At 34.5% G+C, this 27,396-nt stretch overlaps 1 protein-coding gene across 2 annotated transcripts in view; it reads right to left on the reverse strand.

The window, feature by feature from the left end:
* LOC143205184 (protein O-mannosyl-transferase TMTC2) overlaps positions 1–27,396 on the reverse strand; it is a 456,770-nt gene that overhangs the window by 383,435 nt on the left and 45,939 nt on the right. For both annotated transcript variants that reach the window (XM_076418306.1, XM_076418305.1), the window contains exons 2-3: positions 7,537–7,874; positions 5,228–5,649 (exon numbers count right to left, since the gene is read on the reverse strand). In XM_076418306.1, the coding sequence (XP_076274421.1) occupies positions 5,228–5,649; positions 7,537–7,874 (760 nt within the window). The remainder of the gene's footprint in view (positions 1–5,227; positions 5,650–7,536; positions 7,875–27,396) is intronic.

The raw sequence follows: 27,396 nt of genomic DNA on the forward strand, positions 1-27,396 counted from the left end.
GGTTGTATGGGCGTTTTCTGAAGACTATAGGTGAGGCATTTACGAGCTTGGTTTCGATTTCTCATTTTTGATTCATATGTATTACAAAACTGCATATGGCGGAAAAAATATCGATATGTCGAGGCCCTTGTCCTAAAAGTAGAAAAATAGATATGAAATGTGCCCTAACTTTACAACAAATATTCAAGCAATCATATATTCTGTATTCCAATATACGACTTTCGTTTGCCGTCATAAAAAGGTTACTAAAGGCTCCGTTCAAACCTACTTCCAGAGCGGTTATCAGCGAACATGTTTTAAAAATACGGGCGAAGAAAAAAGCAGGAAAGGTAATGAAAAAGCAATGTAAAAATTATTATTTTCAAAAAAAAAGAAAATGTACTATTTATATATGCAGTGCATGTCCTGGATATCCTGACCACTTTTGATGTATCTGAATACGGTTTATATTTATTATGAGTTTTAGACAAAATTTGTATTAGCTTATAGTCGTTCATTTATTTCTATTGACCTCTGAATTTACTTGAATAGATAGTTTGTTTGTTTGTAGTAAAACTTACATTTTGTAATAATATTTTTTTATCTTATTTTACTATTTGATTCATTCCCATTTTATATATAACTTTGTTGTGGTATATTAAATTATATCTTCTAATCAACAATGTATTTTCCTATTCTGTCCCTTTTCATTCGCCACGCGCTCGCGCGTGATTTTACCATCGGTAATAAAATTTGACCTCAGTGCTGACACAAAAAAAAACATAAATTTTTGTCAGAAAATATTAAAATCTAAACTGAACACGTATTAGAAAACGTTATTAGGAAGATCTTATTTTTGTAATCAGAAAAAATGTACTTAACTTCTGGGGTAAGTATTTGATCCCAGATCGGCAGCGAATGTGCTAATATACAAGCATGTATTACTTCATTTTTTATTCCATATTTATGTTTATAACATAAAAGTAAAGAAAGATCATAAATAATTATATTTGATGACCTGAAGATGTTACAGTTTTGAAAATAAACGTACCAATGATACTTTGTTATAATGTATAACGATGTAGTACTTTAAAATTATGAATTCTTTGTTGATTGTTGTAACTGAATGGAAATTAGGTTCAATTTAATGCCATTTAAAAATGGTCAGTAATATGTGTCAATAAACAGACATGTATTATTTTAATGATTGTTATATCTCAAATAAGCTTCTTATCTTAAATTCAATATATCGTGATATATATGAATTTTAGAAACCTTTGATCTGTAATGAGAGAAACATCATTAACTTAAAAAAATATGGTTGAATCATTGTCGACCACAAAGCGATCACATTTTTGAATAAATATTAAAGAACTGCCTCACCAATCAACCACACAATTAAAAGCAATATCAAAGTTTCAATACCAATTTAAATAATAAAATCAAATCAATTAATTCTCCCTCGAAATCATCGAGTCGCAAACGAATCGAATCCATCGACCGATCCAATCGCCGCTAATTTCCTCGTGATGGAAGAAAGAGAAACAAAAACACGAAGAAAAAAAAATTGAAACTCGAAAAGGCACACCCGAAACACTAAAACGTATAATTTACAACTTTCCGCTAACTTTGTTACAAACTGAATTGGCTAAGTTCATAAAACTTCGAAAATTTTCAATTTATAGTTTATAAAATTTTCCGCCAAAAAAAAATAAGGCCAAAAGTTTTATCTCTCGCAGTGGGGCGTGGTATGCGGAGGTGGCGGCGGTGCGCGGGGACAGGGGCGGCGGTGGTTGGCTGGTTGGTTCGGGACTCTCTCGAAAACTTTTAAAACCCCGAGAGAATTGATTGAGTTAAGTACCAAAGTTGAAGTGTCTGTAAGTTGGCGTTTTCTATGATGACACGAAATTTATTTTAGTTTAGTTTGCCTCTCCATTGTCATGGAAATAGTTTCGATAAAAAGAACTTCCACGGTCTAACAAGTAACAGTTTCCAGGCGATGGGAGACCCTCCTTAAGTAGTTCGGATCTGTCTGTTTCCTATCGTCAAGGGCCGGTTTCGAATGCGTCAACACTTTCGGCCAACTCGAGTTATTCCGCATACAAATGGGGTAAATATAAAGATCTAAAATCGAGGGATAAATGTATTTTTCCTTCGATCTGCTCCCTACGATACCGGTTCATTCGTCCTTTTTTAACCGACTTCAAAAGAGGAGGGGGTTCTTCTATGTTCGCCTGTATATTTTTTCAAATGTATGTCCTCCGATTTCTCCGCCAATTATAGACCGATATTCAAAATTTTTTATTCGAAAGAGTACACTTCCGAGATGGATCCATTGGAACCAAGTCAGGCTCAGATAGAGGGAGGGACGGGGGTGCGAATCGAGGGCTGTTGAAGGGATGCTGGGATGCTGAAAATTCGTAGACATATCACAGTCAACTGTTTCTATGGTGTAATGGTTAAAGCTTTCAGCTCATACGTGGAGGTCGCGAGTTCTATTTTCAATGGGGAACAACTTTTTATCATTCTAGTTTGGTTGGAACATTTGTCAAATAACCCAGAATAGGTAGTGTATCCTGGGGCCTGAAGCCTTTCTTATTTCCAACAATTGTTTCTTTATTCCTAATTTTTTCGACATTTACTTGGCCTGCCTACTGTAATACTTAATAAAATAAGTGCGTAATTTGTTGAGTAAATCTAACACTAAAAAGAGAAAAATATTTTTTTTTTACAAAAAAAATTGAACCGAATTCGAACAATAAATATTAACTAACTGAAAAGTAAAAAATAATCAAACTTTATAACAGAAAAAAGTTTTGAAATAAAATACAACCGACTTCAAACTTATCTGTTGGTAGTAGTTAAAATAATATTTTAAAAAAATAAATTGGTTTAGGTAGGTATTAAGCTAAATTGTATTTATATAGTGGAATATAAAATACGTATAGTAGATAGGTTAAATAAGGTTTTTGTTTATTTTTATTTAGTTTTTACGTTGTTTTTTTTTTTTGGAGTAGTAATCTAAAAATATTTTTCTCTTTTTGGTGTTAGATATGTATTCAACAAACTACGCACTCACTAATTTTCAGAATCTCTGTATAATAATAGACATTTTTGCAAGAGGTTCTTCTACAGTTTCCGAATAATCCTCAAAACATTTACTGATAATGTTGGGCAAGCCTTTTGCAAGATTTTGATTTTGTTTCCTTGCATACAAATTTCTTTTACTCATAAAGGCCTAATGCGGGAATAAACTTAATCTCAAATTTATTTTGTTTCATACCATCTATTCTTGCATGATTGAGTAATACACAAAATACTGTTAGTGACCAGCGTTTGGAATTTCTTGAGACATCGTGGGTTCTGCCCAACTACATCAAAACCACTTTTGGTCTGATTATGAAATGATATTATAGACGGTTTTTGTTTACTTCCTGTTGCAGAGTCAATTTCTTTGTCATGATTTAATAACATCAGTTATATCATTCTACATGGTTTTGGGACGTAAGATAATATAGTTACTTCTTTATGATATTTAAACATTGATGTGTTCACGACTTGTCTGGAAAACTGGAAGAACATAAGTTTTATTATCGTGTAAAGCACCCAGTGTAGTCAGCTTGTAATTATTTAATACAATTTTTGTAGTTTTGTATCTAGCAAAAGGTTATCCATGCTCATATTTTGAGATGTTTGTGATACACTTTGTACTAATCGATCCACAATATATTAAGGCTTGTTACTTAAAGGTCTATTTTCGGGCTGTTAACACGTTCAAAAATGTTTCTTACTGCAGCTAAATTATTAGTCTTTGTTCGTGTCAATCTTGTTTCGTGTACTTGTACTACCAAATCTCAAGAAAATCGATTTCTACTCATTGTATCCTGAAAAATGTTAATCCCAATGCCATCAGTGGCCTATAAATCTATTGTACTGGTCGTCAACCACAACGTTCCAAACCTGATATAAAGAATAATCCAAAAAGAGCTTTCGTCGCTTCCTTATCTGTCTTTATTGATTATTATTAGTATTCTGCGAGCGCATTTTCTCGTTAGTGCAATTTACCATCTCTTGACAGTCATATTGGCCAAAATAAACTAAAACTCTCAAGAGGTCACCACTTGTCTTTAGCAACCATTTCTACATCTGTCAAATATGTAAAAATATTTTCAGCTCTGCTACGAATATTGCTTCTGTACGAGTTTTCTTGCTATATTGTTGTTCCATCTTTACTTATATAATTTTTTTGTTTATTTGGTGCAGCTACGATATTCTTTGTTTTATTATATATTATTTAGTTTTATTATATTTTATATTATATGTTTTGAGTCTATATACGATATATAGGCTCAAAACAATGCCCTTCAGCTTCAATATCGCTGGCTGTATTACTTTAGATGCTTAAGTAGTCAGAATAATTGTCAGATTATTATTATTATTCATTACTAAAAGTGCGAGTGCTAAATTTATTTTTTGCGGGCCATTAACAATGAGTGCTATTGTCCATCTAAACACAAGAACAAGGCAGAACAATACCACGGTTACTTTACAATGGTGGGTACTGCCGGAGGAAACTACAATGCAAAACATGCAATGTGGGGTTCTAGATTAATAACAGCAAAAGGTAGAGAATTGGTCAAAGAAATGAAGGCTCATAACTTACAGCATATCTCTACTGGTGAGCCAACATAATGGCCGTCAGATAGAAATAAAATTCCCGATACCATAGACTTTTGTGTTACAAAAAATATTAACACCAAAACGTTCAAAGCTGAATCATGCTTCGATATATCGTCTGATCACTCATCTGTTATAATAACAGTCAACTCAAATATTCGCAAACCAAACAAAAGCATCTTCTTTGAATAACACGAAAACCAACTATTATTCAGAGAGAAATTAGACAGTTTTATATCTGTAAATTTACCTCTGAAAACCGAAAGAGATACGGAAATAGAAGTAAAATATATAACAAAATCTATACAAGAGGCCGCATGGTACGCAACACCTAATAGCGCGACATATCAAAAGTTAAAAGACACGGACAGATTGTTGACGTTCCAGGAGATTAATATAAAAAAATTACTTCTGACTCCGTCAATTGCGTCATATTAATATATTATACCTGGTTATAAATAATGTTCCATATTTAATACAAACTAATCATTTTCAATGACGATTGATTTCATATTACTTGGATTTATCCAAGAACACCTTATTATATAAGAATATAGCTATAAAAACGTACCTTTCGTAGAGAATTCCTTCTGGCGTAAATATAATCGTACACGAAGCTGATTCCCAACACTGTAATACCAGTTTCCTTGCTCAACATCGCACAGATGGCTAACACCACGCTAATAAACACATAACACCACACTCTGACGAATGTTTTCCAACAACACCATCCCGACAGCTCGTCCTGTCCACGCTTCTGTCCGTTCTGCGACGATTCCTGCTGAAGCAAACCCTTGCTCGGCCAATGGCAACTGGTCAGGCTCTTCTGCAAGGTGACCGCGATCTTCTCGTACTTCTTCGCCCCGTTTTTCGAATTTGCGGACCGATGATGGCATTGTCTGGGGCAGCATGTTGAGTCTCGTTGACTTACGTGCGCCATGTAAGCAAGCAACGATAAGAAGAAGAGATTGCAGGATATTAGATCTGCTCTACCTGAAAAAGAACAACGAAATTTCAACGTTCGATTTGAATTTTGTAAAATAAACATTAATTAAATGCTTCAATATAATTTAAAATTGGTTGTTGTGGGAAAATATTAATTAATGGTGTCTCCAACTTGTATTTTGCATTTATTAATTATATTTTATTATTTGTTGTTTCCAAATATATGTAAGTTAATTAAGCCCAGAAGCAGACAAAAATTACTCGTTATGGAAAACAACTCAGAGATTTAAGAGACCAATTATTTGAATACCGCCTATTAAAAATAATCAAAATGATTGGGTTCGAAGCAACGATGAAAGACCTGAATTATTCGCAGAAGATTTAGCTAACGTATTTCAACCGAATGATATAGAATCTACAATAGATATAAATCCTGTTTAACAGCCCAATGCAGCTGTAAATCTGATTTCTCCAGCAGAAGTTGCCACAGAGTTTGACAACAACGGCAATAATCATATTGACATATATATACAATGCCTTTTTGAGACTGAATCATGTTCCGGAATCTCTTAACCTGACGAACAGGCAGTTGGATATTACAGGCCTAGTATGCGATATTAAAATTATTTGGAAAATGCCGTTAAAACGCATTAAACCATTTATAGAAACACCAGAATTCCAGTTTTGATATCGGAATTATAACTTGACAATCGACCAACTGCACAGCGGTTGTTGAAAAGGCATTCGAAGAAAAGAAGTACTGCCCTGCAATATTCCCGGATGGATCACAAGCTTTTGACCAGATATAGCATTTGGGATTAATCTACAAAACGAGCTACTGCGAAATTACTGTCGACTGCTGTAATCATATATTTTCGGAAGTCGTTCGAGAGTCTCGCATAAAGGGGCATTCTCAATACTTAAACCTATTTCGGCTGGAGTTCCACATGGTAGTGTTTTGGGACCATTTCTATATCTGCTTTATACTGCTGTTACCCCGACAACAACAATACAAGAAACAGTACTTAGACTATTTTCTGACGACACATTTATAATGACAAAATTTGTATCTCTGTCTAAGGCTATACGACATGTACAAGTAGCGGCAAAAAAGATCTACAAATGGACTAAAGACTGGAAAATACAGATTAATAGCTCCAAATCTGACCATGTTAATTTTGCGTTGCGACAAATTGACAAAAACTTCTGATTCCTCAAGCAGAATTAGCTAAATACCTCGGAATATATCTCGGTAGGTTAAATTGGAAACATGTGAGACCAAAAGCAGAGCAAATTTGTCTCAAAATCAAGCCAAGTCTGTACTGGTTAGTCGGAGGATAGTCTCAACTTGATCTAAAATCAAATAGATTGGTTGATTAGTCAATCATATAGTATATTTGGACATATGGAGTGCAAATATGGGGTTGCACTAAAATCAATGCAAATAAAATGCAAGGAGAATGCAGTGATTAAATGTAGTTTTATCAAGACAGATGTATACAGTTACTAACAGAACAAACTAAGGAGAAATATAGTAATATTATAATTACTTTACAAGGAAGTTATTCGATAATATATGCATTAGATGCACTATAATGTTAAAATAAATTTAGTACATAACATTTTTGTTTGATTATTTTATTTAGATTTGAATTTTGTTATATAGCAAAGTCAAAACATACTAAAACTCAGAATCAGTGCGGCAACATTGCGACGTTTTTACAGGTCACGTCCGTCACTACTGTTTGAATGGACTATATATATTACCTATAAATGTATGTGAGCATAAATTCGGAATATTATTTTCAAGGTTGCAGCTAGGATATGAAAGCCAGAACGTTAAAGTTATGTCGAATGAAATTAGTAGGACCGAAAATAGCGACTGAAACACTCGATAGTCGTTTTCAGTCGATAATATTCAACGCTAATACTTACCAACAATACCCGCCACTGCTTCGGTATGAACTGGATGTGTAGCAAACAGGGCTCCTGTTATAACAGATCCCAATTTTCGCCTATTTCTGGGTAGAACTCGCCTAGCGACCAGTATCAGCAAATAGGTAGCCGAACAGTGCAGCAGGACGTTCACGAAATGATATCCCCACGGATTAAAGCCACCTATCAAGTAGTTCAGCCGAAAGCTCAACACACTCAGCGGCCTATAGGAGCCGTGGGACCCGCTATCGGACATGGGGGTGCCCCAGAAGTCGTTCTGCCACAGTCTGGTCCACGGCGTCTTCGGTAGCAGATCGGGATTGGTTAGTATCGCTCGTCTACAACAAGGAAATGGGGAAAAAATTAAAATGAGGCCGCCATATCGGGACTCGTACAAATAAAATTAGGCAGAAAGCGTTTTTCCGTCTTGCGGTTGACTTAAGATTTCTGGCACGTAAACGAAAGTGGAAATCCCGGAATAAAAAAGCGGCGGCGAGTAAATAAGAAAGGAAATCGTGAAGGATAGGTACAAATAATTGCATAGGATCGGAGCCGTGATTTGGTGTTGAAAGAGACCGTGGATGGAATCGCAAGTAATTCTGCTACAAATGTCTGATGATTTATAAATGTTGTCTTCGCAAATTTGTTACTAGCCATTCTAATTGAAACTTGCTTGATGTATATTAGATTGTCCAACAAACTGGTCGAAGTAAAAGGAAATTTGCGAACTTTTATTCAGTATTATTTACAGAAACCTATTGAAGTTCAGAGAGTTTTTTGAATATTTGAAGTACTTATTTTTTCACAAATTTAGCATATATATATTACATTACAAAGATATATATTAGGAAAATACAAAATCGTAATATTACAACTTTTAAATAACCTGATTTAACTGTAAATTTGATTATTTCAACATTAATCTACATCAAATAATGATGGTTTTTTTTTGTAATATATATTTACAGTTTGAACAATTGCTCACTTGTATTTAATTAGAATGTTATGCTGTAAAATTTTGAATAGATCTTGTATAGTACAAGAGGCTGGTTCTTTAATAAATTATTTAAAATAATATGTTGTATTATGCCTAATAATATATCTCAAGTAATGTGTGTAAGAGAGCCAGATCGACTGTGGTGTTTAGTGTATCCCATATATAATACAGACTTTGCCAATACGATTTTGATTATTCCCGTTAAATTATTATACTCTCAACTGTATCCTTGTTTCGATAAATTCTACAACGATGATTTATATAAGCTCAAGATTGGTATCAAGGAGGGTTTCCGAAATCCACCAATTATCTGCAAATATGCGCATTGCAAGTACCGTTGCTGTATCCCCGTAATGTTATTTATCCCCTGCTATATTCTCAGAATTTTATCGTCGGCGACGATTGCCAGCACGCGTCAAATTTGAATACACTATGTCTCGCTCACTGCCATTCCAACTCTTTTGCGAGATATCGACAAATTATATTTATAGACTAGGTCTACGAAGTATAATAGGTCAGTATTGTGGATGAACAACCTGATGTAAAGTATGAATACGTAATACACAATTTATATTGCCGGGAGGGCAGAAGGTTTTCAAAAATTATCTATTTGTGGAATGTAGTTAACAAAGATATTTTTAAAATGAAAGCAGACCATACGAAGCAGCTATTATCTTATCAGAAAAATGGAAAAATGTCATTGTTTAAAAAGGCACATATATCACTAACTAATGTGTATAACGACCCATATGCGCAGCCCATAAAAAAACGGGCGTCAACAAATTTCAATAAAACCAGTAAATAATGCGCAAAAATTAACTCATTAAAAATGCTAATATAACTGTTAAATTCCAATATCTTAACATATCTCTACATTACATAACAGATTTCTATTTACATCCTATTTGACATTCAATACTTATATTTCTCTATTTGAAGGAACCTGTTGCAGAAGTCCATGAAACATTACTGGAAACTTATCTGTTGAGCAACGTATAAGGGGTGATGAAACGGATTGGAGGATTAAACAAGTTCGAAGACAATGAACTGTAAGACTTATAAGATAAAAATATAGCTCAAATTCTCAAGAAACTTTCAGGCAGCTTATCAATTGACAAATTCAATTTTTCTAAAAATTTAGATGCGATAGAAAAACACAAATTGAAGGAAAATATCTACCGCACGAACTGACTGAAAATGCCATTTCGAACTGTTTCTATAGGGTGATTTCACTACTTGCCAAGCAAAAAAGAAAGAAAGTCTGCAACGTTCAGTGACTAATTATGAATAGTCCATATATAATGCATGTGCATAATGATAGGATCAGCAAGATATAGTGTATTACGAACTCTCAAACTGAATGAAGCTGTGGCCACACAGCTCATGAGATGTTAATTGAACATATTCAATAACATATCATTGCAAATAAGACCACCAATGGCGAGTAAGAGACGTAATAGATTGTTTGTTAAGGTTGGTGCACCATGACTTGGCAACAATATCGCTTTTTTGATACGTTATAACAATTAACCATTTCATAAAAATCAATAATGCAAGAACGTTCCTTTTAAGAAACACGTTCAAAACAAATTTTACCTGATTTATTAAATCACCTATATCTCGGAAACAGAATTGCCTGCATTGTAAAGATATAAAAAACACGAGGCAGTAGTAAAACTAAACAGTAAAATAGCACAACGAAATACCCATACGATCTTAACGACCCATATGCGCCACCCATAAAAGAGCGGGCGTCGTTGTCAAGCAGTTGTTAACCCCCGCCCATTCCCCCTCCAATAGGCCCCAATAAAATCAGTAAATAATGCGCAGAAATTAACTCGCTACACTCCCATTACCAATAAATAGCGAACGGGCCAACGTTTGACATTTAATATAATTCTCATAAATTGCACCGGTCGCGACAAGAACAAATAACGCAGATCTACGGTTCGCAATGAAACAAATTGTTGCAACATTTGTTATTAGTTCCGATAAATAATCGCGCGCCAGTGAAATATTTAATGCCATCCGAACTAATGGCTCGTATGGTTAAGCGGAATACATCAATAACGAACGGTTCGAACATGAGTTTTTGCGGTTGAATTTATACCCCGCGCGGATATAGTAATGGTTTCGGTTTCATCAGAAAAATTAACTTTATTATTTTGGTAACGTACGGTGTCGGAATGTTGACGTGAGTATACGAGAGACCCTTGAAGGCTGAAATAACGAAACTATTAATATAAATCCAAAAACAACTCCTGGGTGTTTAGTAAGAAGAATTGACGTAACTCTCTAACCAATTATTGTAGAGAACTAATTCATTCCTTTACTACTTGTTCTGGCCTATAAGTCGTGCTGATTTGAGTAGCGCTTCACTCCTTATAGAGATACAAAAAAGCGGATCGTTTCGTCGATAGCCTTATCAAAGGCTTCATTGTAATAAACCGAGGTTGAATCCGCAACTTGTCCGGGATATAGGAAAAAGTACCCACTATCGATGGACATTACTTTGAATAAAATATATTGTACCGATTTTTCACAATTAAGCTTCAAACTCGAAGCAATGTATCAAATAACGATGATATAAATATAATCAAGGCGAATTTCGATATTTTAGTATTCAGGTGGTTCCCAGGAGAACTGATGTTGTAAATGTAAACTGCCAACAAGTTATAAGAAAGAGAAAAAAAACATCTAAACGATTTCAATGACTGTTTAGATCAAAATGTCTTATTTTTTATATAATTTATAAACGACCGAGGAAAATACAATATATTACTGCATTCAAAAAAATTGGAAAATAATTTCAAGAATACTTATTGAAAGTAAAACTTAAGCTCGAAAGTTTTAGTTAGTTTTGCTGAAAAACCATTCAGTTTAAATAGCAAAAAGATATTTAGTTCATAGTCACATTTTTATTATAAACGTTCCAGATCACTGTTATCAATGAAATTTCTGTCCCCTTTCATTCGAACATTCACACTATCCCACAGTTCAACATATTTTTTTTATAACATCTTTATTAGATACGCTTAGTACAATCTTAATTTACAATTAATTTATTACTACTTTTCCTATGTACTTAGATTAATTAACAAGCAATACGAGTGCGAGAAAATACATCAGTATTAATTCCTCAATTATAATATTATAATTATTTATTAATTATTAACTTATAGCTATAGTTTACACTAAATGTATACACTCTATATAAGTTCGTATGGTTTTGTTCGTTTCAATCTCCTGACATCCTGCGCGCTGTGCAGCAGCTGTATTGCTTCCACGTTAGAAAAATTTAGTAATCTTCTTTCGTGTTTCAAGGCGAAATCTTGAAAAAATGTTTAAAGCTAGTGAAAGAGATAATAGTGATTGCCCCCGACTACAAATGATCAATTTGAACCACGTTTTGATCAAAAAACGTCCAGAATAGGCCAGAAGACACGGTTTTACACAAGCGATTTTATAGCACGATAAGGCGCCGTCTTATCAAGCAAAACCGAGAAGGAAGCGTTGAAAGCACTTGGATGGGTCATATTATCGCATTCGCCGTACTCTCCAGACCTTGCCTCGTCCGACTATTAATTTTCGTAGCAATGGAATACTGGAGAGCAGCACTTCGTCAATTTCGAAGAAGTTAGGAAATTGTTTGATGAATGGTTTTGCTCAAAAGACAGTTTTTTTGAGATGGCACCCATAAATTAGCCAACATATGGGTAAGATTTTTTATTAATGTCCTAGAACGTCAATAATCTGCACGAGGGAAATAAACATTATTATATGATTTCAGTTATATAATATAACTATACTAACATGTAGTCATGTAACTCTGAAGGATATATATGTTAGATTTGCTAGTAGTACCCCGCATTTCAATACCATAGGTATTGACTTATAGAGCAAAACCTTGTTATCTAATGATTATATAGATTTACGCCCTATCAGCCAGTACATTTGGTTTAGTTTAACCCAAGCTGTTTGCGTTTTGTAATTATATATTTTTTCCATGTTAAACGTTGATTGAAATGAATTCCCAGACATTTAGCGTTGTCTGCTCGTGGGAGTTTATGATTATTCAGTTTTACCGAGGGACGGACATGTTCTTTTCAAAAGGGTGAACGTCACATGGGTAGATTTGGTCTCCTTTGCTTTGATGCGCTTCTTTTTTCAGGCATAATTCGACTTTGTTAAAATGAAGTTGGAGGTTTCTTGTGGCTGATATTGATATGAGTAAGGTGAATAAAATTCAATAGCTCCTTTTATTTTCTTTTAAACCATGTGGTTTTTTCTTAAAAAAAATATCTACAATAATATTCCGGCACACCTGGAAAATGTTGGTGATAAGAATGTGATTATAAAAATACGATGAAAGTTACGCATACTCAAATATTGAGTGAAAATATCCGAGTTTCGAACGCGAAATGTTAACAACGTCACGTTTTTAAAATAAGAGAGGCGCTTGCGGAGATCAAATCCCGATAATTTATAGGCAAACAGTCATCCTGGCGGTAATCAAACCGTCACATGACCTCCCCGGAAGAGGGTAAACTCTTATTACCTCATTTCTCGCTTCCGCTAGGAACGTGTAAAAAATGCCGAGAGCCCTCAGGAACAAAAACTTCCCCTCGACTAATTTTATTTACCCTTAGATCGCATTTGCATTTAGATTTGGCGCCTTAAAAGGATAAGTAACGTATAGAAGCTTAAACAGTAAACTAAGCGACAAGATTTCCTTCTTCACACGCCTTTTTGTCCTGTTAACAAAAACGTACCGTATATCTACGGGGGTAAGTCGCAAAGTCTTGAGAAGGTATTAGATTTAGTAAAGAAATTCAACTGTCTTCAGTTCGCAACTAATCTCAGTAGGCCCTATTTTCACGGATGAAATTTATCCATTTTTTTCGACAGGCTCATACTATTGGTGAAGAATTGTCACAGTTTGATTGAGAAACTGCGGCAATTGTTTTTCTATTGAACGAAAGTTTCCATAATGGAACATAACATAGTTCTTATTATTATATCTAACACAAACTTGAGAATCAATCGTCTAATCAACTGGGATTTCTAACACGTAGCGATCTTGAGGCATGTCGAAATTTACATCGTGGACAACTGTCTACAAAATACCCACAAATATAATCCCAGATGTTGAACACGGGCGGGGTACTGGCAGCGTCAACTATGAATCGATAACGATTATCTGGCAACCTCGAGACGTTTATCTGGGATATTATTGAACGGTACTTTCGACCATTCAGTATCTGACCAGCGTTTGGTTCAGACGTGCCACCATCGACTGCCCAAGCCTCGTCAATAGGTAAACCCAGCGCCGATACCTTTCATTTATTCGTATTTCCTTGATATTTTATATCGCCAATAAATAACGGTCACATAATGTAAACACCACTGTGTCATTTCGACTAATGCTCTAATGCATACATCCAAAGCCTTCAATAGTCACCTATTTCTAAGTTATGTTATGTCTAAGTTATGAAACATATTGTAACAAAAAACTTTAACGTATTTCAAAACTATTCTGATTTAATGAATATAAAATGGTACAGTCACCAATACTCTATGTTTGTCATTCTGTCTATTTTATCATTCAACTAGCGACCCGCCCCGGCTTCGCACGGGTGCAATGCTGATACTAAATTAAATACACTACAGAAAAAATATGAACGTTGTATATAAAAACATAGCGGCCCGCTCCGACTTTGCATGGGCATAAAATATATATGCCTATGTCACTCAATGAAAACATGATTAAAATCGATCCAGTATTTTTGGTTCATTCATTACTGCCCTTGGCCTGCACGCATTAAATTTGGAGTAAAACAATTCCTCTTCCCCTATACTTACTATGAAGATTTCCTGCTATCTTTGGAATATCTAAATTCATACAATTTTTATTACATTACACATTTTTAAACGCAAATTTTAAATTTGTAATATCTCCAAAAATATTTGTTTAATTTACATGCTGTAAGGAACCATATTGATCTATATTAATTGCACACTGTATTTAAGGTACTTAATTCGATAAGGCTTAATGTCGTATTGCTTAAAATAGCTTCGTAAATAAGCCATTTTCTCACGTAAAAAGTAAACAATAAAAATGGTTATTGTGGGTTATCCCTAAAAGATAAACATATACCATCGCGGACTTTTTTGTAGACCTTTTTATGGTGTACAATACTGTAGTACATTAATTTGATCTAACTCGTAGGGTTAGGCAGCGTTTTTGCTAATTGCTAAATAAGCCTAAAAAAATAGGTTAATTTACGACATCACGTTTATTATACATATAAACCTTCCTCTTGAATCACTCTATCTAGTGAAAAAAACCGCATCAAAATCCGTTGCGTAGTTTTAAAGATTTAAGCGCACATAGGGATATAGGGACAGAAAAGGCGACTTTGTTTTATACTATGTAGTGATATAGCAACAACGCTAAATATCTCGGAATGAGTCTTGATACAAAACTTCGCTGGAAAGAACACGTTAAAAAGAAAAAGAAAGAACTGGAGTTAAAATAGAGAAAAATGTGTTGGTTAATTGGAAGAAAATCGCAATTATCAGTAAATAATAAATTGCCATTATATAAACAGGTCTTGAAACCTATAAAGACATACGGTATTCAGTTAGGGAGATAAAAATTAATAAAAGTTTTCAAGCAAAGTGCTAAGATGTATTGTAGGTGCACTGAGATACTATAGGACTGACTCGATACCTTCATATTCCGACTGCCGTCAAGGAAATCAAGAGAATCTCTAGGAGACAGGAGGACAGATACTATTCTCTTGTCAATACCAAAGCAATACAACTCTTGTAAAACACCAGAACAGGAAATGAAATTTGGTGTGTTGTTATGTGCGCTTAACACAAAAACAGCAGTGTAAAGACACAAACATTATTTTACCAGAGATTAAGATAGAAGCGATGGGTCCCCTAGATATATACTTATATTTAGGTTATTGCAAGAAAGAATTGCAGGTTAGTCGGTAACGAGTAGTAACAATGTAAAAAAAAATTAGAATTTGTTTGTGCAATTTAAAATATCTTTCAATTCCAAAATGCCGTTCAAAATATTTGTCAACATAATAATTCCGTTTCGTAGCATTTCTTTCGATAATCCTATCGATATCCATGGCTAGATACAAAAACCTCTTTAAAATTGAGGTTGTTGTAAATTAGAGAAACCAACTTTATAACTATTTTTATTGATCAACAGGTGTTCTGTCCACTATAAATTGTACATCGTTCAGTTGAGATTCATTAGTTGGATGTACTTCAAATAATTCAGCAGTTTCAATGTTCGACATGTTTATATCGAACATTTTTAATAATGAATTTAATTCCGTAGTGAACAAGCATTTGTTAGAAATATATATATTAACCGGCTTAGCTTAATGGAACTCTTAACGATAAGGAAAAGTATGACCATATAAACAAACATCGTATAACAAATTAATGTGTCATTTTATCGAAAGTTATATTCAACTGTGAGTAGTTTTTCAATAAAAACATAATTGAAAACAATTATTTCAAAGGAAACCGTTAGTCTGAAAAGTATGTATTTAGATGAGACATGGATGTTTCAGAACGGCACCAATATACACAACAAAACTTGATGGAAAAAGATAAAAGTTGAAATAACAATTGATTAGATTATTTTAGCCATAACATTTATTAATAATTCACTGCAAATATATTGTACTTCGTGCAAGAAACAGGAATGGTTAATAACACCTTCGGTTTGGATGAACAATATATGACAGATTGAAGAAGAAATTGACAAATGATGGAATTGTGAACAAATATTAGCTAGGTAGGAAATTAACAGCTTAGGAAAACTGTAAAAAAATCTTATTGTGGAGTGAAAAAGATTTATGTGTACAGATATGTGTATAGTTGTTCAGAATATACATGATCATTTGGTTATAATGTGTTAGGAAAGAATAGAAACTGCTTTGCAGATATGGCAAATGCATGAGAATGCAGTGATTAAATCTAGTTTTATCAAGAAACGTTTTAACACAACAATCGAAGGAGAAATACAATGATAACAAAATGTATGTACAAGGAAGCACTGTACCGAAGGACACAAGAACTAAGCGTAAAAGGTGAATATACTCTCTAATAAAAGCAAAGTATATTACTTTGGAATATAATTGTTAATTAGATGGAATAGGCTTTTAGTGGATACAACTACAAACGCGTCTAGAATTTTAACTCATAGGTGGTATGAAGGAGTTCATTGTAAAAATAATAAAATAACTGTGTACCTAATTGTGGTTTTAAGTCCTTTGGGAATATATGCCTTAGATTTACTATAATGTTAAAATAAATCATGTTTGATAACAGTAGTTATTTAAATTATTTTATTTAGATTGGAATTTTGTTTTATGTCAAAGCCAAACTGAACTAAAACTCAGAATTGATACAGCAACATTGTGTCACAAATTTAGATGACGTACGTACGAAATAACCTTGGATATACTATACATTACTTTAGTATTACTGCTATATTGTAAACAATAAAATGCCTAACTGTGTTCGTTATTGCTTTAGTTAATGTACAAGTATGTACTACTTCATTCAATATTCCACATTTATGACCTATGATAAAGTATACTTACATTTGATGCACTGAAGTTGTTATATTTCAGGAAAAATAATTTTTTCATGGCACTTTATTTATTTTAATGTTCAGCGATTTAGTAATTTAAACTTATTAATACTTTCTTGATTATTGAAACTTAAGGGAAATACAATGTAATTAGATGCTTCGAAAAAGGCAACTGAGTGTTAGTTCTTGAAATAGTTTGCGTGTATTTTTATACAGATATTTGTCATATATATAATTATTAAATTACATATATTAAATACATTTCTAATATTAATATCTTAATGAAGATATTGTCAAAACAAGTATTAATAAAATTAACATAATACTTTGAACTATTCTCTTTAGTTCATTATAAGATAAACATGGTTGACTTTATAGATTGTGGTCGAATTTCGATTACAGAGCCATCGCTAATACTCATTAGTGTATTGTATAACAAAGGATCAAGAAATAATAGGAGTTCAAATAATAATGAAACTGGGAAAATTAAATAAATTGTTGGAAACTCTATATGATCTTGAATACCCTCAAAATTATATATTTTTGGGAATTTACTTAACAAACATCACTGGTAGAACATCTAAAGGGGACAAGATTACGTGGTATCGCTCTCGGAGGTGCCTCCACTTCATTCGATACCCGTCTGGTATGTATAGAGCGTTCTCTTGGCCATTTTTCACCTCGTTCTTCTCTTTCCTTCGGAATCGAGTTAAGACTGCGACACCACCTCGCAAAGAATTTGTATGTAAATTCGAGACGCTTTGTTTAAGGGGTCAGAGAAAGGGGCAAAGAGGTCGGATCGCAGGCAGCGTACATTCTAAGTCTGATTTTTATCTTGTGCTTTACGATTATTACTTTGCGTACAACAGATCAATTGAAAAGTTTTTTACATTTTTTTGCCAATTTTTTTTTTATTCAACATAATTCCCCTCAAGGATACACGATTTGAGGTACGATTTGTCCTTAAAAAATAGGCCTCAGTTTCGGCGATCACCTCTTCACTGACTTGTGACACGTTGCATTGCCTTGGTGAAGCAGCACTTTCTATTTCTTCAAATGCGGCCGTTTTGGGAGTTTCAAACTGTCCAATAACGCTATAATAACCAACCAACCAGCTATGTAATAGTCGCTGTTGATGGTCCTTCCTTTTTCAAGGTAGGTTTAATGAACTGGTACTTTAAATTTTAATTACTGATATTTTGAGTGTTTTCGATGCTGATATATATATATATATATATATATATATATATATATATATATATATATATATATATATATATATATATATATATATATCTCCGAAGAATCTACGCGTGGGGAATAAGTAATTAGTAAAAATTCAAACTTGTTATCTACATTTTATTCTAGAGACTATTCTAGCTTATTCCAAAGATTATTAAATCTCATTCTATGTGTCGATTAATCAGTTCGTATGGTAGAATGCGTTTGAGCCTACACACTTCAGTACCATCGTGCACATTTAACCGTTCGGCAAGTGCATTGGAATGCGCTAACAGACTTTCAGAATACTTTGCACTAACACTCCGAATCACACTCGTTATGGAGATATCGCGTTGAATCAATTTGTTGGAGACGTAATGTGGGACATCGACAATGACTCGCAACACTTTATTCTGGAACATCTTGAGGATTGCTATGTTAGATTTGCTATTAGTACCCCACTGTTCAATACCATAGGTCCAAATGGGCTTAAGTATTGACTTATACAGCAAAGCTTTATTATCTAGATAATTTAGATTATGAGCCATTGCATTTGTTTTAGTTTAAGTTCAAGCCATTTGTGTTTTATCACCATATGTTTTTTCCATGTTAAGCGTCGATCAAAACGCATTTTCAGATATTTACTAGGTGATAAGTCCTTCTACAAATGACGAATGGTATCTGCTTTGATACGTCATGTTTTCAACCGCAACTCGACTTTATTTAGATAAACTTGGGTGATTCCCGTGGCTGATATTGGATCATTTTGTGACGATAAGAAGATGTATAGGTAAGTTTAGCTTAATCGATGAATATAATGGTCATAAATAAGGCAACAATATACAACAAGAAAACGAATATTAAAGTTGAAAACGCAATTCAAATTTAATACCGTCAAATATCCGATCTCTTCCTAGTCGGAAAGGCGTATCGTAAAAATCATGGGTCCTACGACATACTTTTCCTCACATCGGCGGCCTGCCTTCCCCCCGGCACCCCCCTCCCGCAACTCTCCTGCCCGCTTCCTTTTAGCGTCCCGTCGACGACGCTCACCTCCCTCCGTCCCCCTTCCCCCACTAAATGTGCCGCTTCGCAGCTTTAAAGGGCTTTTAACGCTATCGTTGTCGATGCCGTTTTAATCCTGTTTGAACCTCATTTAAAATTATCCTCTCCAAATATCGAATCAAGATCATGCTAACGAGGCAGTTAGTTCACGGATGTCGCCGACTGGGGGAGCCCCGATGGGCGAGCGGAGAAGGGTGGTTCCGTGAAATTCGACGGGATAAAAGTGAAACGAATCTGGGCGGCGACATCCACGTCGTCGGATCTAAACGAACCTGTAGCGAGGATACGTGGAATTCGTAAAGTTTGCCGTGACGTAAACGGTGGAGGAGATGAACTAGGTTGCTCTTTGGTCGGGTAGAAAGGGATGGTGATGTTAGTGAGGACCGTCGTTTGAAATTAGAAGTCCCTTTGACAGTTTTAATATATTAGTTGAAGTAGATGATGTTGCTAATGCCATAAGATGACTTTACATCATTTAGCTTGACAGCATAAAATACATATCACTAACTCAAGGTTTCTTCAATATTTTATGTTTATTTTTATATTTTTAAAAACTTTAAAATCTGCTTCTTACCAACTAATGTTACACACAAACAGGCGGTACTCAAACATGATTTTGGAATATCTATATTATAAGCTGTCCAGGCGGAATAATAACCATGTACAGCCCTGTAGCTAAACCTTTTCATATTCTGCAAATAGGACTTGACCTACTGTTTAGCATGGGCCCCGAACTAATTCAGTTCACGGTCATTCAAAATCATTCTGTGGATTTTTAAATGTTTTCGTCGGTAACAAACTCTTTTGGGCGTCCACTGCGTTCACCATTTTCGGTGCTTATGTCACCTAGTCTAAATTAATCATACCAATCCTTGATGGTTCATTTACCTGGGGCAGTGTCCGGAAACTCGGCGTTACGCTAAGTTGCTTCACTCTAAAAGGCTATAATTCATAAACTAATGATCCTATAGCCGTCAATTTTATACACACATCATTTACACAACTAACTAAAAAATATATGGATGTAATTCTAGTAGCGCCATATATGTTTCAGGCCGAGGACTTTTAAATTAATGTGTTATCATTCATGTATTGCCGAAAATGTATCCGCTTATCAATCATAAAGCTTATTTGATTATTTATTATAGCAATCTAGCAGCACTAGTAAGCTATTTCTTCTTATCCTAATTTACTACGGTTTAAAATTTCCGTGTACATATTCTATGATGGACAGTTTGGGTTTAATATATATGCCAGTGTTTTTAATGTGCACTTATAACCTCACTGAATTGATTAAATGGCTTTACTCTAATTAATCTGATTCGCAATTGAAGTTACAACCACATAATAATCGCATTTGTAGAAAAAGAAAGTGCTGCTTCATCAAGACAATGCACCGTGTCACAAGTCAGTGAAAACGATGAAAAAAATCCATGAATTGGGCAGATCTGGCCTCCAGCGACTATTTGCTGTTCTCTGAAAAGAATGTTCGCTGGGAAGAAATGTTCGTCGAATGAAGAGGTGATCGCCGAAACTGAGGCCTATTTTGAAGCAAAGGACAAATCGTACTACAAAAATGGTATCGAAAAGTTGAAGTGTGGCTATAATCAGTGTATCACTCTTGAAATGAAGCATGTTGAATAAAAAAACTAATTTTGCCAAAACGCATGACCGTTATGACTACAATTTGAACTTTTTAGGCGACGTGTAGACAATATTGATGATTATAATAACATCGATAGAGCCATTACGAGTCCGAAACGTGAAAGGGTCACTAGTAACAAAGCCGGGTGCCGGGAGGATAACATTTATTCTGTATCTCATAATTAAAACAAATCCCACCGGTACAGCCGTATCAGCTGTACGTTCGAAGCTCCCGGGAAACATCGACGCTGCCTCCCTTATTATCTCCCTGACAATAATCGAAACAAACTGCCCGCCATTATTTTAACAATCGTGGAATATTTATAAGTCCGTAGACGTGCCTCCGCTGTCGAAACGGCGAAGACGGAAACGAACGGGACCGGCGAGGGGCGACGGCGGGGAGGGGGACGGCCGAGGGGGTGGATAACTCCTTTTGAAATTTATGCCCCGGTTCAGTCTCCTTTTATTAGAGCACTACGGTAGGGTTTTTGTTTTTTCCCCCTTTTTTTCCTCGTTCTTTTCCTTTTGGCTTTAGCAGGCCGAGCGGTCGGCTTTTATTGACACGCAAAAAATATCTAGAAATGGTTGACTATCTTGTATTTAGAGCTCGGCAATTGTTGAAGACGCTACCGTCTAATATAATAGAATTTTTCTTGGCTTTTTTCTAAAGCGATCCCAGATTCTTCGCGGATGTCACAGGCGTAAATAACATCTGTCTTGATGTTGTCAGAATTCTAATATAGAACACCTAAAAACTTTATTTTATTCCATATGGTTTGTCGAATACTATGCTGAGGAAAGGCGATGTCGTTCTGTACTATAAAAACATGTTGTAAGTCTCCTATCCATTATGTAGAAGACATTAATGAAGATTCTACAAACAAGAAATCAAGGAGCTCATGAAGGTACAAACCGAGATGTTTTTTTTTATTATTTAATTATTACATTGTTACTAGTCGTTTCCGACTAATCTACAATCTGTCTTTATAATAGGACCATGGACCTTATCTCAGTCTCTGGCGAAATAATGTTTATACATGTCACTGTATTTTTTATTATATGTAACTAACTACACAACACTACATAAGATCGGATGGTTTGATTCTTTTAAGTCTGTGTCCTGCTCTGGTGGTATCTAAAAGCTGCAATACTTCTATATTCTCATGAGAATGGAGTCTTTCCTTATGCCCCCTTGCAATTCTCTTGATTTCTTGACTGACTGTGGGTATCTCGATGTAGGTAATTAGTCCTATAGTAATTGGGTGCGCACTCAATATCTCTCAGGACTTCGTTCTGAAAATTTGTATTTTGTTTATGTTACTCTTTGCAGAACATCCCCATAATTGAACACCGTATGTCGATATAGGTTTCAGTATTTGCTTATACAATCTGATAATTGTGATTTTCTTCCAATTAGGCAGTACATTTTCCTATATTTCAATTCCAGTTCTTCTCTTTCTTTCTTCATATGTTCTTTACAGCGGAGTTTTGCATCAAGTTTCATTCCGAGATATTTAGCGTTGTTGCTATATGGAATGATATTATTATTTAATGCTATTCGTGCGTGTACGATCTGATTGTAAGTGAACTGTACATACACAGATTTACTTTCATTTATGTTTGTTTTCCAAGCTTGTATCGAATTATTTATATTGTACTTCACTGTTGTAATTTTCGTGAGGCTTCCTCTCTACTGCCTCCGAAAGCTATAATTACCGTATTATCAGCAAATGTAGTTATCGTAATATTTTCCAATTGTGGTATATCACAAGTGTAGACTAGATAAAGCATTGGTCGCAATACACTTTTTTGTGGTACACCTGCTTTAGCTCTTTTTATTGTAGAGTATAAGCTTCTTCTTGTTTAACTCTAAATTGGTAACAATTTAGAGTTAAACAAGTAAATCTGGTAACATTTTCTGTAGTTTATGAACAAGGCCTTCATGCAAAACCTTATGGAAGGCTTATGCTACATCTAAGAATATAACTGAGCATACTTTTTACTTTCGTAAGCTTTTTCAATAATATCTGTTATTCTGTGGACTTGCTCAATTGTTGAATGCTAGCTAATAAACCCTAACTGGCGTGTTGTTATTAAGATTTTTCTGTCTATGATCGGTTTTATTTTATTCAACGGGAGTTTTTCACGCACCTTGGATATTACTGGCAGCAGTGATATAGGTCTATTCAGTTTTATATCCTAGGTTTTAGGATCATTATAATTTCTGCCTTCCAAATGCCTGGGACATGTTTTGATCTAAATGCAGTATTGATCAAGTTGGCGAGTTTTATAATTCCCTTTCTCGGCAGTTTTTTCAGTAATTATCCTGTTATTAGATCGTAGCCTGGTGATTTCGTGGGTTTAATGTCAGTGTTAATAACTTTGGTTAGCTCTTTCGGCGTGACTAATTCAATCATCGAATTTTCAGCTTCTATGTCCGGCAAATTATATTCGATATTAGTTTCGTTTGGTTTGAAACTTTTTTCTAGATATTCAGCAAATGCATCTGCTTGGTGATTGGTGATTGTCACCTGTATAAAGAAGAACTTTTTCTACAATAGATACTTTGAGGTTAACATATGTGTCACTGTTTTTAAACTGCACTAAAATTTCCTAAGAACTTCACTGAAGTAAATCAAATGGTTGTATTATTGTTAAATTTCTGACTAGTCATCATTTTTTAGGAGCTAGAAAATCTAAGCATTTATATGCTGATGGAGCTTCCGTTTATGTATTTGAATTTAGATTATTATGCAGATTTTAGTTACGAATATATTTTAGCGCATCAACAATACCTTGCAGTAAATTTTTTTGGAATCATTTATATCACATTTCTATTAATTTGTTTGGAATAACCCCAAAGTTACCACCATAAGATGACTTGTTGATAGAAGATTTGATTTGAAGGCGTGGCGATAAAGCTAAATCTTATTATATAATTATTCGGTACTAATGCTCAAATTCTTAAACATTTTTCTTAACATGCGGCTTCCGCCTCAATTTAACATCAAGGCTCATGCCAAGATATTTGTTTCTATGTCCTTGCAGGAGTACTTGTTGATTTATATACACCGGCTTGTGCTTGATTCTTATTGCGCTATTATTATTATCGCTATTATAATTCTTATTGCGCTTTGCGCTAATTATGTTTGAAACACTGTATTTCTGTCCTGCATTGTATTTCGGTAATAGTTGTTAGTAACTTTTAATTGATTTAGAATTGCTGTGTCCAATGGATAAGATTTCACTGTCGTCTTGACACAACATTTTCTTTTAATGTTATCTAGTCCCAAGTGTAGAATAGACAAAGGACCTAATATATTTTCCTGCGGCATACCTGCTTGTATTTTTCTCAAGTAAAAGTATTATCTTAAAATATGCATGCCAAACTCTATCGAAAGCTGGAGCAACATCTAGAAATACTTTAGAACCAACTAGATTTTCTTCTAGTAAATTTTTCTATGACTTAGACGATTCCGTGAACGTCAAGACGATGTTGCCAGATTTCGCTTAGCATCTACAGCATTGGGAACCATATTTTTTACTTGCCCATCGCAATTTTAATATTTTTCATAAAAATCAAAATTATTTTGGTTGTCTTTGCCTTTATTTTCGTCGGATGACCGTCCTAAAATTTATATAAATAGCCGTTATGCGGAGATCTCGAGAGACCGAGGGAACGAAGGGGGAGCCGACCGCCCTTGCGGAGACGCGACTACAAAGGGGGGATGGATAAATTGTGACAGTGCTTCGTTATGGGGAGTGTTTTGTCCCGAACACCCCTTCTGAATTTAGATATGACTGTTTTAAGGATACGTGGATTGCATATTTACTGTGTGTACGGGAAGTAAACACAACTGACAGATGTTTTATGGTTCATGTAGAAACTCGCAGTTTATATTTTTAATAACACGGTTATAGTTGTCTCCGTGAATCATGGTTTGAATATATTTGTTATGCGCGTGTAGAAATATTAAATTTGGGATAAAAAAACAGCCAAATAGATCAACTCTTAACGTCACAGTTTTTGCAATATAATGGGTCAGTTGAAAAGTCCCCTGCCTACCGTAGCAAAACACATTTTTTGGCAAAATTAGTTTTTTTTATTCAACATAATACACCGATTATAGAGACCACCCATCCTTTCGATAGCATTTCTGAAGTACGATTTGTTGTTTGTTTCAAAATAGGCCTCAGTTTCGGCGATCACTTCTTCATTCGATGAAAATGTCTTCCCAGCGAGCATTATTTTGTGATCTGAGAACAGGAAATAGTCGCTGGGGAGCAGATCTCGAGAATACGGTGGATGAGGATGAGAAGATTTTTGCCACCGTTTTCATTTACTTCTGATACGGTACATAGTCTTGGTGAAGCAGCACTTTCTTTTTCTTCAAATGCGGCCGTTTTGGCGGATTTCGTCCTTCAAACGGTCCAATAACGCTATGTAATAGTGGCTGTTGATGGTCCTTCCTTTTTCAAGGTAGCCAATGAAAATTATTTCATGCGGATACCAAAATACAGACACCATAACCTTGTCAGCCAACTGTTGCGTTTTCCCACGCTTTGGAGCGGTCTCATCGTGTGCAGTCCAACCAGCCAATTGGACTTCGGAGTGAATTTATGGAGCCATGTTTCATCCATTGCCACATATCGAGGCAAAAACTCCGGTTTATTATGCTTGACTATCTTTAAACACTGCTCCGAATCATCAACTCGTCGTTGTTTTTGGTCAAAAGTGAGCTAGTGCGGCGCCCACTTTGCACAGAGCTTCCTCATACCCAAATATTCGTGAACTATATGATGTACACTTCCAGTTGATATCTTTAGTGTTGATATCTTATCAATTTGTGGATTTTTAAAATGTTTTCGTCGGTAACAACCTCTTTTTAACAAGTTGCTTCACTCAAGATGCTATGATTCACAAACTAATGATCCGACAGCTGTACAATTTCGAGAGTTAAAGCTAACCAAAAAAATATATGGATTTAATTCATGTAGCGCTATCTATGTATTAGGCCGGGGGCTTTTCAATTGATCTGTTAGTAAATTGTTGAAATAATTTCTTGCTGTTGGAATAAATGTAAGTACGCCCTAAAGTTTTTTGTTGTGTTTGTTATAGACAGGTTAAGTTAAGTTAAACAATATTAGATAAAGTCAATCAAATAAACAAATTAAAATAAATTAATACACAGTTTAAACGTTATGTTGTGCGAACAAAATGGTCAAATTATAACAAGTGGCAACGCCATCTAAACTAGTGAATTCATTACTTTTATTGAAATATTAGCATTTAATGCTATAATATTATAAACAGAACAATTTGTATCATTCTTTCATCAAATACACCAAATTAGACATGAAGAAAATCTGAGAATTTGTCTGCTCATATCTTGTACCAAACCAAACCCAATAACAGGGACTTTTGTGTTGCAAAAAATTGATATAAATAAGTTTCGGACAGAATCCTGTTTTGATACATCTTCTGATCATTCAACAATAATAATAACAGTTTTATCAATAATTATCATCAAAGATACCACCTTCTCTGTGTATTAATAAAACCCCACTATTTAGAGAAAAGATAGACAGATTAAAATTTACCATCAAAAATATATGTTTATACCGAAAAATTGTATAAATAAACTTTGAATCAAATATAGAAGAGGCAACATGACGTACACGTGACTCCTAAGAGTGAAACATCTATAAGGAAAACATATCATATACAATCCAGGAAAAAATAGAAGGATAAAGAGGCTAGGAAAGAATTGGTGATAAATAAGAATTGCACAGCTGGTGCATAACTCAAAAGCCAAAAAATATTTGTCACTGAAATATCTCAAAAATAGAAAAACATAATCTCGGATTCACCGACAAGAAACCATCCTCATACGAACCAGGTGACGAATCAAAATCAGCTTGATGTTAGCACTATCAGGGATCAAATTTATGAAAGGTATATAAGCATTGAGTAGTTTTTGTAAATATAATTATGGTTTAATACAATTATTTCAGAGGAAACTATTATTCTGAAAAGTGTCGAAGAGATCTAATGGGACTTCCAGACAATGTTTTTAAAATAATAAAATTTTTAAAAGTATATACTGAAATCTATTTAAATTTGTACATTTAAATGAGGCATGGATAGTTCAGAATGGGATCAATATACCAAAAGGTCACTCATGGAAAGATGAAATAAAAATAGTGTTCAGACAAGTAATGTTGATCGAAAAAGGTAAACGTTGGAAGAACAAGTGATTAGATTTCATTAGTGATAACATTTACAAATAATTCATTGCAT

Source organism: Rhynchophorus ferrugineus, unplaced genomic scaffold (genome assembly GCF_030347505.1).
Source record: "Rhynchophorus ferrugineus isolate W39M unplaced genomic scaffold, kcgeb_rfMv2 rfM11, whole genome shotgun sequence".
NCBI classification, from domain to species: Eukaryota; Metazoa; Arthropoda; class Insecta; order Coleoptera; family Curculionidae; genus Rhynchophorus; species Rhynchophorus ferrugineus.